The sequence below is a fragment of the Halichoeres trimaculatus genome, unplaced genomic scaffold, assembly GCF_033239565.1.
Source record: "Halichoeres trimaculatus isolate MK-OKI-2021-1 unplaced genomic scaffold, fHalTri1.1 fHalTri1_scaffold_5, whole genome shotgun sequence".
In the NCBI taxonomy this organism is placed as follows: domain Eukaryota; kingdom Metazoa; phylum Chordata; class Actinopteri; order Labriformes; family Labridae; genus Halichoeres; species Halichoeres trimaculatus.
This window is the reverse complement of record NW_027437183.1, coordinates 38,763,503-38,780,440: the sequence shown is the minus strand read 5'-3', so window position 1 is coordinate 38,780,440 and position 16,938 is coordinate 38,763,503. Positions and strand designations below refer to the sequence as shown.

The following is a 16,938-nucleotide window of genomic DNA, read 5'->3' as shown; positions in this document are numbered from 1 at the left end:
CTTTCACATCCTTTTACACACTGCAAAAACTGAAAAGAAGCAAGCGTTGATGTCTTTTAGTAAAAAATTGTCTTACTACACTTGATATGAGCCATATTCCAGACAAGTCCAACAAATGTCTTATTTCATATTATTAAAAGACAAAGGGAGGCCTGCTTATTGCTTAAAAGATTCCCCAAAAATGTATTTCTCAAGTTCCCCAAAATAAAAAATTATGTTGTCGTACAAGATTACAAAATTAGCACATTTTCAATCAAACCACATTGTTAGATTTTTATCTTACTCTTAAGAGATTCTGCCATCATTTTTGTCTTTTATTTTGAATGAGACATTTTTCTGGACTTGTCAGATAAATGTAACATGGCTTATATAACGTACGCTCAAAAAATAACTTGGGAATAAACAATCAATCATGCAAAGAATTTATACCTCGCTAAATTACTTTCAACTAGCAAGATCTAAATTTGTTAAACCAACTAATTGTAAATATGTTGAGTGAACAATGAAATAACTTGGGTAACACTTTACAAAAAGGTACACAAAAAAGATAAGTTACTGAGGAACTCATGAAGAACTAATGAGGAACTAATGAGTAGTAACTGAGGAACTGAGGGACACAAAATTAGCGTAGTTACTGAGGAATTAAGGTACACGAAAAAGATTACTTATTGAAAAACTAATGATCAGTTCTTCAGTAACCTCAGATGAAGCTCAGAGAAGTAGTTAGTGAGGAAATAATGATAAACTATCTATTAGTTAATAGTCACAAGATATAGTAGATACTGAGGAACTAATGATGAACTAATGTGTAGTTACTGAGGAACAAAGGCAAACAAAATTGTAGTAGTTGATGAGGAAATAATGGTTAACGATCAGAAGTTCTGATTTTCTAACCCCTGATCAAATGGCAGAGGAGTGAGTAATGAAAACCCAATGATAAACTAACTACTGGTTAATGATTAGTTCTTAAGTAGTGACACATGACAAGTCATGAGGGGTTATTTCATCATCATCATCATTATCATCATCATCATCATCATCAGCTTAATCATCATCATCACAAGTGGTTGCTTAAAAAAATTACAGATGGCAGGATTCTTGAGAAGAGTTTTATTCATTTATATATTACATATATTACATATATATATAAATATATATTCATTTATACATACACACACACACACACACACACACACACACACACACACACACTCAAACTATCAAACTCTCCTACCTTTTCGAATGTAGCAGGAGGTGCTTTCTCACCTCTGCTCCTGTGTGACTGTTTCTTGCCTCTGCTTGTTAGCCTATCAGCGCATGAGGCGACTCTATATAGTAAGGCACCGCCCTGCTGGTCGTTCTCTGGGTGCGTCTCAATGCGTTAACTTCGTGCTTCCTCCGTCCTATCTCCTCCACAACACCGGAAGTACTTTCCCAGTCGCCATTATGAAGACTGTCCCGAAACGATGGCCATTTTCGAATTTGCATACTATACTAGCGGTGCCTACTGATTTGACCAAAATGTAGTATGTAGTATGTAGTATGTAGTATGCAGTATGCGAACAAATGTCAGAGTTGTAGTATGAGAAAAACACCCGGATGACGTACTGAATCGGGAAAAATCCACAGTATGCATCGGACCAGTCTGCTTTGCCTACTGTTACCCACGATGCAACGCGCCTGGTCCCATATCAGAAGTGAAAATGGCAGGAAGCGGAGCAACAACAACCGAAGTAGCAGAGGAATATAAATATAAGAGCCATTTCTTTTTGATCTTTAAATCCTCATCATCTCCACCACTGAAAGTCAATATAAAAATCTCTCTCTGGCAATATATTTGCAGATAAGTTACTCATGGTTTGTTTGTTTTGTACATTTTCAATTACGTTTTTTTGGGGAAAAAAGTCAGCCGTAGCCAACTTCCGTTTTCTTCGAACTGAAGACCAGCGTACCATACTACAAAAATTAACCCAACTGAACAGTCATACTACAAACTACTGATGACAGTAGTATCTAGTAGGCAGTGCCTACTACATACTACTTTCATAAGTAGTATGTAGTCGGCGAATTCGAAAACAGCCACATATTGTGCTCAGAGGAGAGAGGAGAGAGGAGAGAGGAGACTGACCGGAGGAGCTATGATCGAGGAGACACGAGAGCCGGCTTTGCGGAAGTCTTTTCACTGACCGACACGCCCCCATATGGAACATCACTCTCTGATTGGACGCTGCAGCAGCTCAGACTTCACATGGAACTTCACAAACACAACGGAGTTTAATGAGAGAAAAGACGAGCTGAGGACAGGCACAGAGGATCGTTCAGAAACTGATCATAAATCTGGTAATAAAGTGTTTGCTGTGAGTTTAAAGCACAAAATACTGATCACAACCATCATCAAATCAATGTAACAGAGGATTAATACAGAAAACTGACTGATCAATAATATCTTCTTGAGACACAATAAACTGGGTTATATTAATAAGCTTCAGAGTTCAGGATCAGATGGGCTCAAGATAAAGGCTAAATAATTCATAAATTATCTCTCAATTACGTATTTTACCGGTAAAGTGATCCATATGAGCTTCTACACAGCACACAGAATAAACAGAGAGCAGGTTTTCTTCATGGTAACGTGTGTGTTTAACTGGTTAAAGGAACAGACAAATCTCTGTTACTGTTTCTGTTTGATCAGAGTTATTACAGCGCACATGCCCAGACACACAAACAGCTGTTAGAGCTGACTGACAGATGATCCAGAGGTGATCAGCTGATGCCGTCATCACTGAAACACGTCGCTTCATGTGACGCTCCGAAGGAGAGGATGTTCCATTGCTCTAAAAACCAAGCTCCTCTGTTTCTCTCTCTCTCCCATGCATCTCTGATGGAAGGGACTAAGACGCAAGAGAACGACGCAAGTGCCGGAGCGGAGCTGTCTGCAGCGGTGCCTTTCATCCATTAAGGGGAGAGGGAGTACAGCTAGACACAACACAGGAGAGTCCATGAACATGTAGAGGGTGTCTGTGAATCTGTGCTCGATTAGTCTCCCTACAGACCAGATCTGCTTTTTGTGAATTGAAATGGAATTTTAAAACTGAAACTGCTTTTTGTGAATTGAAATTGAATTCTGTGTTTTTTCAAATTCAATTAAAAAAAATAATTCAAAAAAAAAAAAAAAAAAATCATTTTAAAAACATTAATTTTCATTTACACTTCATGCTTTTCAAATTTAATATCTTAATTCAATTTCAGTTTCTGATGGCACAAATATAACCCCATACTCGAAGAGCTGAAATGCATCATGACCTTTGAATGGTCATGGTGGAGAAACTATGAATGCTAGGAAACATTTAAAACCCACTGAATGAAGCCAAAAGATAGCTGAATATGTTGAAGTTTGAATGGAGTTTGTAGCTGAATGTATGACTGAATGAGGAGGGTTTGAAGGAGGTCAAAAAAATGTCCTAAAGGGAGAAAATTTTGAAAATTCCGCATTCATCTCTATGGGATCGAAATCTCGGAAATCGTTGAATATTACGGAGAGTATTTGTGAAAAGTTTCTGAAGAGTCATAGCCCCCTTGTCCCCACTGAAACACACGTTTTGAAGTTTGAATGGTGAACATCGGTTGAAGTTTGTAGGAGAGGTAGCGGTCCAAAAAAGCGAGCGGAAGAAGAAGAAAAAGAAAAAGAAAATGAAGAAGAAGACCTTTTTTTGTCACAGAAGAACATGTGCTGTGAATGCATTGCATTCACAGCAATGACTACAGACAGGAGAAACAAACAACCAGCTACTGAGCCTGAAAAGGGACAGTATCCTGAGGTCTTTGACATCATAATCACAAGAAGCACCTGTGGAGAGATGAACTGGAGAAATCATGAGTAGCAGTGAGCACAACAACGACAATTGTAAAAAGGTACATATACGTATATAGATCTATACACAGAAGCATATACTCACCTACACATATAGGGGTACAGGTGACAGCACAGAATATTGAGTTTGATTTAGGTCAGGTGATCATGCCAAGGTGTGATCATGCAGATGTGGCCCCGCTGCTCCCAGAGGCCAAACGTGCACTGAGCCGGCCCTCATCCCCGAGCATCTAGCAGCCACAACAGAGCACAGGGCCCAGACAGACCACCATGGAGACAGCAGCACGCCAACCCAGGAGGAGGCAAGGAGAGGGCGCCCCGGGAAGGCTAGAGGCAGGCCCCTGACACTGCGGAGGGAGGGCCCCAGGGGGCCAGGGACTGAGGTCCACAGGCCCCACTTGACGCAGGGCCCCCAATCGAGTGCAGGGGGCAGGACCAGGGGTCACCTGTGCCCAAGGGCCACTCACCCCTGAGGGGGGTGGGCTCGGCCAGGTACCGGGGAGGATGGACCAAGCCCAGGCCACCACCCATCACGAGTCGGTGCCAGCCCCCAGCGCACCCGGCCAGACACCGGAGACCACAGAAGTCCTCTCCCCAAGACCCAGTGTCCCCCGTACACAACCCCCCATCCCAACCCACCCCTGTTCCCCTCCCATCTCTACCCCAGCTCACCAGCCCTCCCCTGTGGTCCTAGACTCAGCATATAGGTTTCAAATTGGACTACAGAGTGTCAGCACTGTAATAAACTCCTGGGTAGACTACATGTATGACTGACTTGGCCACCTGCCCATTTGGCCACACAGAGATATCATTTCACAGAGCATGCCTGACAACTTTAAACAGGACTTCCCAACTACTTTTTTTATCTTAGACTGCACTGAACTAAAGACAGAGAGGCCCAGCTCCTTAATGCTTTGGAGTCAAACCTACTCCACATATAAATCTACCAATACTCTAAAGTCATTGGTTGCCCATGACCCAAGACCGTAAATAATGTATGCGTCTGCCCTCTTCATAGGGTCAGTCTCAGACATGGAGAGCTTTAATTAGTGTAACATCAAAGAGCTTTTGTAAGGTTGCATTCAGTGTGGCTACCTTAAATTTGGAGATGGACTAATGACTGATTAAGTGTTTTTGATTGAGAAGGAGGTGGAGGAGATCGGTCTTGGACTGAACATCCCACCTTTTGCCAGGTCCAACCATCAGATGCCACCTGCTGATGTTGAGATGACATTAAAAAAATGCCAAGCACAGGGTTCATGTTGAGAGGGCAATTGCTAAAATCAAAAAAATTTAAGATTGTTTCTGGGAGAATACCAGTTTCCTGTCTTGCAAACATTAATCAGATCTGGTACGTATTAAGTGTATTTATTAAGAAGTATTTGGGATGCTCGGGATAAAAGGCAAAAAGAGAAGACCCATCCTGAGGCTTGTCAAAAAGCGTTCCCAGTGTTACCTTATTCGGCACGTACGCCAGGGCTCAACTGTCATACCGGATCAGTAGAGGGTCTGCATACAACTACTGGCCAATAATAGATCTGTCCATTTCTCGGTTAATCACAGCAGGGTCTCTGTTGACCCTGTATCGGGAGCCCACACCCGAAATATTGAACGAGCACGGTCACATTATAAGTAACAGGTCTGGAGATTGTGTGGTAACAGATCAGAGACGAAGCTGATTGAGCACCTTGCATTAATTGAATGGACACATTGGCTGGCAAAAGACCGTGAGGACGGTCCACTTGGACGATTGCTCCATGACATTCATCGCCAGTACAAACTGTAATACATTGAAGTCTTATTTTGAACATATTATTTCGTTATCTTGTGTTACTGAAAAGAAAATCTTTTTATTATTGTGCTCTTTGAGACAACAAATTTAAGTTGTTTTGGGCAAATTATTGCCATTTTAGTTTTCACATATATATATACATACATATATATATATATATATATGTGTGTGTGTGTGTGTGTGTGTGTGTGTGTGTGTATGATTAGAATTCAGCTTTTGCAGTTCAGATTTTAACAGATCATCTTTAAAGACGCACACAAACAGTTGCATGTTAATTGCATGTCTTACAAGCTCTGCTCTGAAAGTGGCTGAGAGGAAAATAAGACAGCACGTATCATGTGAATTCATTTATTTAAAGAATAAATCCTGCATCAATATTTCAAGACCAAAATAAACTAAAAAAAGAAAAAATACTAAGATTTCCTTTACACTTTAAAATAATTTTGTTCTTATTGAGACCATCACACAAAAAATAGAAACAAGTACAATTTTTTTGTCATTAAAAAAAATGTAACTGTACACAGCAGAATATACCATTCATTGCAAACCAAACAACCTGACACCTCAGAAACTATAGACACAAGTATTTTAATTCACCTAGAGATATGAAAGACAAAAGACTACACTGATACAGGTCTCTTCTTCTCTGATACAAATGGTCGTGTGAAGATCTGAGTTTCCTCTTCTAGAACAGGGAGAGCTGATGTCCAGCTCCATTTTAACAGAGATTTTCAGCAACTGTGGCACTTGTTCCCTCCTCTGTCAGATAGCAGAGAAACACAATCCTTTTGTGGAGAAAACACACTCACACCAAAATGAGTCCAAATGATTCAGTGTCCATCTTCAAGAGGGGAGTTGAGTCGTTAAAGAGTCGTGCGCTGAGCGTCCGATTCAAAGGGAGCTGGTGCATTGTTACACTAACTTGCTACGAATCTCTTTCTGTACTTATCTTAAGCATTATTGAAATTCAATGCAGACATTCTGGGTTTACTGAAAAGTTATAAAAAGAAAGCTAACAGATTCAAACATCTGTTAGATTCATTTACAATTCGCAGGACACACAAAATGCCCACCAATACACACACACATCACTTTTACGGTATTTAGAAGTGTTGCACAGAAAAATGCTATTGTAATGTAACCCGAGGAAGCAGAAGTTGCCTGATACCTGGTGAGTGCTCGGGTTGTTTACAGGCAGTCTTTAGAAATGCCCCGACAGGAAACAGTATCAGACTGAGTCCTTCAGAGGAGCGGACAGTACCGAGCCTTTAAGGAACATTCTTTTTACAGAGCCGTGATGTGAAGGTGGCACAGAGTCTCCTCTCTGTAAACATCAAATCTACCTCCAAAGAGCCACAGCTGCAGACCTGACAATCTGCAAATACATCAATAAATAAAAGAAACAAATCCCCACCCAATCCCTCCCCCTCCCCAACCACAATCCACCGATATCACTGGAATGCGTAGGAACAGTTAGGGTACCCAGCCCCTATTTGCACAACATAAATTATCAAGATTTAAAACATCTAATCTGCAGTGAATCACTGATGACTGATACACACGGCAAGATCTGTTTCGCTCTATGCCCAGTCACATCCCAAACAACATACAGAGAGGCCTGGCCAGTTCACAGACCACCAACCACCACCTGGACAGCCCACAGCTGCAGACAGTCCACTCATCAGTGTCTGACGCAAAAATGATGAAGAAAACTTGTCACTTGTCAGTCCAAGAAAACTTATCACACATGTACTATCATCAGCAAATACAACAGTTCCCTCAAATGTTTTTGTAAGCGATAAAAAGAAAGGTGTTTCCCAGTTCCTCACACTGAATGGCAAAAAAACTGAAAGCTTGTCAAGTGTTTTTGTCTTATTTTCAGTCTTAATATCAATGGTCTTTTTAGTCTTTATATGAGCCACATTCACATGACCAGTCCAGAAAAATGTCTTAATTCAACTTATTTAAAGACCAAATTAGGTCTTTAAATGCCAGTAGCAAGTAAAAAAATCTGCCAATGGAAAAGTTTGTTCTTTTCCAGCAAATTTCTCTTGTTCCACTGGCAGATTTTTTTTACTTGTTCCAAGCAATTCAGATCTCATTTTGTCTCTACACAATGTAACACGACATTATTTTCCAGAGTGACCAATTGAATGCGGCTCATTAAAAATGTAAAAAGACAAGTTTTACTTAAAATAAGACAAAAACACTTGATGAGATTTCACTTTTTTTCAGTGTGCAGTACTTTAAGATGTTTAAAAAGCAGAAATCTCAGTGTAAGGTCTATTGTTAAAATCTTGAACGAGTTCAGCGTTACAAGGCTTTTTGGTGTCTTCTTATTGCTCCTGTTGTGAGAACTGCTACTGAGAAAATCAGATAACCAGCAAAGGTCTCATCTGTTGAAAGTAGTAGGCTCAGCATTAAATGTCAATGAAAACATTAAATGAAGCAGCTTTAATCCTGTTTCTTCAGGGCTCTTCACCAAGCTACAAGGGTTGCACCATGAGTAAGCCAATCAGGATGGTCACATGACTCAAAGCATCATGGATGTTTGGGGACAGAGGTTCAAATGTCCATCTGGCATCATACACTGCAAAAACTGTAATCTAAGCAAGTGTCAGTATTTTCGTAAGAAATGTCTTATTAGCTCAAATTATTAGTTTTCTTCTCGAGTTTTATGAAATATGTAAAATGCTTTCAGTCAAGAAACTAAAGTTCATTTTTATCATTACCTCATGACAAATTCTTTGGGGTAATTTGGCCATCTTTGAAGTAAGACATTTCCTGGACTTGTCAGGTGAATATGGCTCATATTCAGTCTAATGAGAATATTTTTTTAATAAAAGGTAAGTCATAGAGACTTTCGTTTGTGCAGTATGGGAAGGGAATGATCGGAAGTTTGTTGTGCTACTTTCATTATTGCCATAAAAGGAAGGAATGAAACACTTGGTTCAGCAGGTTCATGGCTGACAGGTGACACAGCTGCAGCTCACATGTAGCACAGAACTGTGTGAGACTCTGGCCCAGCACTAAGGTGTGCTGCCCTTTCAACTGGAGGGCCCAGTTTACACTTTTTCCCAGTTGCTTTGGTTCATTTATCAGATCAGAATTGAATTCTTCTCTTTTCTGAATCAATGATGGGATCAGTCAACGATTTACAGCACAAACAGTGAAAGAGAAAATGTGAATTTTGTCGAATCTCTTGTAATCAATATCCCCCTCACACTAAGATGACACTTACAATTTACAGTAACTGTCATCAAAACTTTAGGTATATTTTACATCAGAACATCTTTCCAGAGTTCACTGTTACACTGACAACATGACTCAGCACTTTGACTGTCCTATCCATACCGAAAAACACAAGCACTTGTAATTCTGATGCACTGAAACGTTCACTAATACAGATATTTACTTTGAAAGATGAACTAAGGATTTAGAGAAAGAGACTGGCTTTTGCGGGTAATCCATGGTGTTTCGATATTTGTACAAAACATTCTCTGGAAACAAGCAGCAACCTCTGGAAAAATACAGGAAATGCTGAACAACTAAAACCTGCAGCTTCTGAAATGTCCACTTCTGATTCGGAGAGTAATGTCTAGGGATGGGTATGGATAAGATTTTATTGATACTAGAGCTGAAATAATTCCTTGAATTATTTGAGTAACTCAATTACAAAAAATGATAGAGGAATTTCCTACGCCCCGAGGAATGGTTAAATTTGAAAAGATTAATGAGTGATAGTTTGCTTGAACTTCTGATGTGGCACATACAGCTGACGCCTTATTTTGTGATTTTTCAGACCCCTCTAGCGCTTTTTTTCCCCACAAAAAAGTGACCAGCAACAAATCTAGCTTCTTTTCTGGAGTTTGGAGACTGATGTGAAAGCATGTACTGATCTACAACAATAGCTGCTTGTTGACAAGCAGCACGTGCTGAGCCCCTCCCCTATCCAAAATCGCTCACCCACAGACCGTCACAGATGGACGTCTCGCTCACATCAGTCTCTCAGAGCCCGGTTGCACTGGCTATCTGAACTGTTTTCAAGCAAAGTCCATTTTGTTTGACCAGTGTGACTGCAAGACTCTTCTCTCTGGCACTTTTGGAGAGGTGGGCTTCAGCACGGTACACTGTATACATGCGCACAAATGCGGACTTCACGTAGGATCAATGACATGCGATTGCTGTGACTGCTCCTCTCAACAGTCACTTTAAACAATAGCAGGGGTGTCAGAGGGCTGTGTCGGACCAAAACGGCTTAATATGAACCTTAAAGTCACTGAAGTTGTAGCAGTGTTCTCTGTGCCTCATTGTGCAGGCGGGTAGAGTACTGCACAGCTTGGATGGCCAGTGTGACCGTGCAGGAGACTGCGTATAAATAGTGGAGGAGTATTGATATTTTAACATCTAAAAAAAAAGTCAACCAAACAAATGCACTTGTAGTTCTTACCACATTCACAGTGTGTTATTTCTGACCCTCCTACGATATTATTCCTTTCATGCAAATGACTTTTTATGCTAATTAGGTGATTACATAGCATTTATTTGATCTGTAAAACACAACCCTGTAGAGTGAAAGAGATGAAAAGCAAAAAGATAATAGAGCTAACTGGGCAGTTGTTAAGTTTAGCACACAGGTCATTGAAGGATAAAATATCAAGAAGTAATGGAGCCTAATGTGCTCCAATTCTGCAGGGGTCATCATTTTAGTCTGAACACTGCAAAGACAAAAATCTTTCAAGAATGTCTTATTCCTAGTTAAAATTTCTCACATCTAGTCAGATTACACTGAATCTCAAATATGTCACCTAAAATCACCTGTTTCCCACTTGTTAGAGACAAATTTTCATTTGAAAAATAATTACTCTTCAACTGAACAAAAATGTGTTTTATCTGATTACTCGACTAATCAATGGAATTCTCAATATAATACTGGAATACTAAAATATTCAATAGCTGCAGCCCTAATTGATACCAATGCCCTTATCGATCCTGCTTATTACTCCAATTCTTTATCGATTCCCTTATCAATTCCTCCTGTGAATGTTCTCTGCACAAAAGGAGCTTCACAGGTTTTCTGTGTCAACAACATTTAATTGAGTTTGTAAGTGAATAAATGTGTAATTGGTCACTGGCTCTGCATATGTCTGGGTAAATAAATAAAAATAAGTTAAAATTACAGATTGTGATGTTGATGCTCTGTTTTGTAATACATTATTGACTTATTGGCCATCTAGTGTCTCGAAGTGGCTATAGTATTATTTCAAGTTGTTTGGAACCTTGCTGTAGTTATGAAGTCAGCCATGAGCCTGCAATAAACTTTTCTTTCATTTACCTGTGAGTATTTTTTACATTTGGAGTTTTCTGTATTTTTTTTACAAAGACTAACTGTGATGTGGTTCTCTGATGAAGGCTGAAATTATATCCTGAAGCTGAAGTTATACCAATGTATGCTAACCGCTAGCATATAAACGCAATTTCCCAAATTAATAAGCGTCAATCAAGCGAGATTTCATTCTTGATAAGTAATGAGATTGATACCATGTTGAATGTAATGAATAGGAATCTTCTGTCAGAGAGTAATTTACTTTTTTTGTGTTTTCAGTTTTTAAGTGAAACTTCAAGGGGAAAATCCTGAATCAGAGTTATCTTGGAAACCGTTATCATCTGCTAAGCTAAGACAGCTGCAGCAGAGTACTTGACGGAAGGACCAGCAGCTCCAGCATAATGTAAAGAATCGATAAGGGAATCGTTAAGCACAAGGGATAATGATGTTGATGGATTGAAACATTTATTAATACGTTTTCAACAGGAACTGGTTTTTAATACCCATCCCTAGAAACGACTGAAATTATGTCCATAATTCCCAAGGTCTGTGGGTGGAGACAGCACGTTAACCCTGCTCACTGTTGTGGATTCTAAGTTCACTGCAAAACCTGAAATTTAGCAAGCATTCACGACGACTTTATTGGAAAATATGTCTCAACAGAGCCAATATGAGCCAAATAAATTTACTTCACATGTCATTTCAATTTAAGAAACTAAACAGTTACCTTTCCTGTTGGTATTTTATTTGTTTATTCATTTGTTTATTTATTTTTGCTCCTAACAAGCAATTTGGGCATTTTTGTTTTAATATCTTAAGATAAGACATTTTTCTGGACTTGTCAGGTGAACGTGGCGCATACTGAGTCTGAAAAGACCATTTTTACTGGAAATCTCTGATAAATGTTAGTGCCTCTGAGGATAACTAGCTCTTTCAAGTTTTTTTCCTCATAAACAGCAAAAAAGAGCTGAAATTAATACTGCACTCAGTCACTACCTCTTTGACTGAGCTGAGAGAAATTCTCTCAACCATCAGACAGAACTGTGTCACTGGATTTTCTCATGTTTATTTATAGATACTGGGTTCCAAATGAGTTTTACCAAGTCTATGTCTAAAGAAAGCCGCTGACTTTTTTCTGACTGGATGTATTTAGTCTTCCTGTTTTCACAGACATCGTTTACCCAGTGAGCAGATCTCTGACATGCTCATAGGAAAAACTTTTCTCCTTCAGACTGAACAAAGCTGTAGTATTGCTCCTGAAGGTGTTACACTGAGGGCTGGTGTTCCATGGCTCTGCAGAGGCAGCAGGAGCAGCAGTAGCAGTGGGGTACATTAGGGTTGGTGGTCACTCAGGACAATCAGCCTGCTGCCTCTCTGAGGCACTGGAATGCTGTTGTTACAGACAGGGCCATGTCTTCTCTGTGCAGTGCTGTGAGCAGCTTAGAGAGGCATCAGCCTGGTGGTGTGGAACAGGAGAGGGTTCAGATCTTCAGCGTGGACGGCCCGGTGGAGCGACGGCTCGGAGCGACTCCGCTCGATTTTTGGCAGCAGGTCTTGAACCTGCTCGATTGCTACCAGGATCTGAGGAGGGAAGAAAAGGTGGTTGAGTAGACTGTCCTGTTACATTTCAATCACCAGCAGGTGTGCATGTAATGAAGGCCACCTCAATGATCAAGACATTATTAGCACTTAAAAATAAATTATGATTCTAGACATTTGTTTTAGATACAGCCACTTCTTCAAACATGAGGAATGAAAGTTCAATTCATGCAGAGAAAAAAATCTTTTAGGTTATACTGCCACACCATTTTCTGTGGTAAGCACTATTTGAGCAGAAACAGACTTCAGCCAGATGAAACAGATACACACATTCTCATGCTAAGGAGGCTCAACTGTCTGTTGAGCCTTTTGCAGTCTCCAGCACCAGCTCTGCACCATAGATTTGCTGGAGTGGCATATGCCATCATAAGCACCACATACTTGTGTGTTGGTGTGTCTGCATCTCGGAAAGGTGCCAGGGATGGGAACCCTAAGCTTAAGCACAGCGGCTTCTATTTGCCAATTATTTTGCTGATGAGTGAACTATATTCAATAAAACGTATACTTCACTGTTTTAACAAAGTAATGAATATTTCTATGATTTGCAAATCATGACACACCCCTCAGCAATACAGCGTTGAACACACCCCTAGTGTGAACAGAGATAAGTTTTGAAATGCCAAAATGCAGCCTTGGCTAAATCTGTTAAAGACCATCTGGACTCAAATCAAAATGCAAAAGGAAACAGAGCTCAGGAAAAGAGTGTCTGCTGTGAGGTCTTCAAAGACAAGGATTAAAAGGTTAAAATCTAATGTAAAATATTCAAATGATCATCGGTTATCATCACTGAGGGCTTGTACATCCAAAAGATGCTCAACAGAAGTAAAAGCCCCTTCTAAATTCAAGGTTTTACAGCTTCATTCTGACCCCGGATTGTTTTTAACTTCATGTTTTCATAGAGTAAACAGTGAATTCATCCCATGTGACATTTTAATGCAAGCGTGTGTTCCTAGCTGAGCTTCTACTCACGTTGAGGATCTCAAGAAATTAGCTGATTTTGAACTACTCACCTGCGGGAACAGCGGCCTCTCGTCACGTTTGAACTTTAGGCAGTCGATGATGAGCCTTTTCATTGACTTAGGTGAGGTACTATACAGCTTACTGAGGTCTGGTGACAAGTAACCACGTCCAACCATGAAGATTATCTGAGAATAAAAGTAGGAAGGAGACATCCAGTTAGTCCAAGCCACATATGGTAAATGGACCAGTACTTATATAGCGCTTTTCTAGTCTCCCAGACCACTTAAAGCGCTTTACACTGCTAGTCTCTCATTCATCCATACACACCACATTCACACACTGATGGTGGATTTTCCTATTGGAAACCATCAGTTTTATCTAATCCATTCAGCAATTCGGGATTCAGTGTCTTGCTCAAGGACACTTTGGCATGTGACTGCAGGAGCTGGAATCGAATCCCTGACCTTCCGATTGAGAGGCGACTACCACTGAGCCACTGCTGCCCCTTAAAAATACATACAATACACATGGCGCCTTACTACATATCTGACCTGGCTTACTAAGCCAGGCTCAGGCCAGGAGCTGAAAATAAAGCCCTCGAAGTCAGCATAAGGCAGACCACAAAGTCTCCCATGCTTCCCGATCACAGTCTGGACAGGCCCTGTCCACTGTTCAGGCACTTCCAGACAGGAAGGTTAACACTACAGTATGTACCAGAGAAAACCTGCTCATAAATCCAAATTCTTTTACATGTTTGAAGGTTTCTCAAAAAGCAACATAATTACTTTCCCCTTGTAACTAATCACAAATATGAAGGAGTAATTAAGTTATTAATTCTGTTACTTTTTTAGAAAGTAACAAATTAAATTACTTTGCCCAAAACTGCTGGTACCAAGACTTTGTACTCTTTATTAGTGCTCTGCTCCTCTTTTAATAACACTTGATTGTCTCTGCAAAATTATAGACCTTTAAAAGTGCACTCTTCCAGTTTTTTGAAACTCTTTCAGAGATTACAAATATTTAAATGTATAAAATGAGAACTCTGTGCTGCTACAGTGTGTAAAGACTACCTTTAATCTTTCTGTTGAGTTATTCATGAACATGCAAATTAGAATCAAACATGCCTAGATACTGTAACAACACATTAGTGTTACAGAAAAGAACCACTTTCAAGAACTGACCTGATCTCTGTTGTTGATATTGGAGTAAGGCAGAGTCCCTGACATCAGCTCAAACAGCACAACTCCATAGCCGTACACATCAGACTGGAACGTGTAGGGGTTGGTGTCCTGCATTCGGATCACCTCTGGTGCCTGTGAAAGTAAAAAAACACCTATAAAGTGTCATCTTAGGGCCTGTTTCCACCCACAGCTTTTTGTGCTTGGATACTGATCTGCAGAAAAGCAGTTCAGGGCAGGATTTTCAGTAACATGACAAGATCACCTGTGTAGGGACATAAAGGAAACAGCTCAAACTGAATTGTAGGTCAAGCTTTCAGTTCTGATAATAATCTTCTAAGCTATGTTCAAGGAGTGTTAGATCAGATCTCCTTTGTAAGGGATGGGTACCTTCCCGATTTGAAACTATACAGTACCAATGCCTGGTACCTGGAAATTGGTACTCAACGGTAACAATTTTTGGTACTTCTTTGTGTGATACGTGGTTTATATTCCTTTGTTTAATAATAAAATCAAGGTTTTTTAAAATGTAACATATTAACTTCTCACTATCTAAACTTACAATACTGTGTTTATGTCCAGCATTTGTGATGACCCCTCTGAACCCCTAGGTGCTGCTAGTGGCAGTTTGCTGCTTGTGTGTTTTTGTCTTTCAGAGCCAGACGCAGGGTCATCAGGAGTGGATGTGATGCACCTGGGCCTGACAGGGACTACCTTGTCTTGAGGCCCCCCCCTTGAATCAGTGTTGGGGCTGCCTACCTCACGGCATGTGACCCGAGGGGTGCAGCGAGGCACGACTGTTTGCTCTATGATTACTTAAAAGAAGCTGATAAAGTTTTTGTGCTGTCTGTAATAAACTTGATGTTAAGCGGCAGCTTTCTCGTCCGCCTCCCGTTCTTGCTACAGCCTAGGACCCAGGTTGTAACACATTGAAAAACACCTACTCTTCCACTCCCTCTTTAGGTACCTAAACATGGTACTGTTTGATTTTGCGTGAATCGGAACTTGGTACTACAGACAGAATTTGGTTGGTACCTGTAAAAGCACCAAATTCGGTACCCATCCCTAGTTGTAACACTACTTTTCTTTGTTCAAGACAACTTTTCCCATGATGCAAATTGGCCAGGTTATGTACAGTGGGGAAAATAAGTATTGAACGTGTCAACTTTTTTCTCATCACATTTATTTCCAAAGATGCAATTCAAACAGAACTTTCAAAAAAGATCACAACATTCAGGTCCATAAATAATGATTATGTGGAAGAAAGTGTTACCACACAGAAAAAAAGTATTGAACACGCTGAGACTCATCTAATACTTAGTAGAGAAGCCTTTGTTTGCAATGACAGCTTCCAGACGATTGTTGTATGTTTTAACTGATTGCCCACACTGCTCAGGTGTGATTTTGGCCCATGTCACTGCACAGATTGGCCCTCATTTATCAATCTTGCGTGAGGATTTGCGCAGATTTGGGTGTAAAAACCAGTTTACAGCAACGTTCACGTGTGATTTATGAAACGTGCATATCAGAGCCAATCATGGTGTACGCCTGATCAGCTGTTGATAAATGTGGCTGCTGAAAACAACTTTAACTTACATAACACGCCCCTAAATATTCAAGGTTCAGCTGGCCAAACCCATGGAATTTACGACATGGAGGGACACATTATGGGGAAAAAGGAACTTCTCCATGCCGGTTATCGACAACGCCATAGCAACAGGTAGAGGGGAAATAACACGGTGTTGTTCAGCAGTCAGAAAATAGAGCGAGTCAGAAAAAACATACCTGCAAGGAAATCACTGCAGCTGTCAGCAGCGTGGATGTGACAAACTAAACTACAACAGAGTTTTAAACATTTAATTTGCACAGCCTTTGTTTATACCTTGATTAATTAATCCGTGTTGTCTGACTGTTAGAAGCCGCAACTGTTTCCGTTCAGGACCAGAAACGTGGAAAGTTGGCTTTTAAAAATGTGTTTGAGCTCTGAGAGAACCTTCAGACTCCAGTCTGAACCTGAACCTGAACCTGAACCTGAACCTGAACCTGAACCTGAACCTGTCACAGACTGAGGAGGGAGTGGAGCTGAAGTGTGTCGATCGTGCGCAATTACGCACGGGTAGACCAGAGTTTTATAATTATTTTTACCACGAGACGAGCACAGGTTTTGATCTTATGTAAATGAACGTCCTTTGTTATGAAATTGAAATTATAC

At 40.3% G+C, this 16,938-nt stretch overlaps 1 protein-coding gene across 1 annotated transcript in view; it reads right to left on the bottom strand.

Annotated features, from left to right (window-relative positions):
* Window positions 1–6,034: 6,034 nt before the first annotated feature.
* Window positions 6,035–16,938, bottom strand: part of araf (A-Raf proto-oncogene, serine/threonine kinase) — a 37,408-nt gene continuing 26,504 nt past the window's right edge. Inside the window, exons 14-16 of the mRNA XM_074669917.1 lie at window positions 14,730–14,861; window positions 13,599–13,733; window positions 6,035–12,570 (exon numbers count right to left, since the gene is read on the bottom strand). Of these exons, the coding sequence (XP_074526018.1) occupies window positions 12,430–12,570; window positions 13,599–13,733; window positions 14,730–14,861 (408 nt within the window). The 3' untranslated portion in view covers window positions 6,035–12,429. The remainder of the gene's footprint in view (window positions 12,571–13,598; window positions 13,734–14,729; window positions 14,862–16,938) is intronic.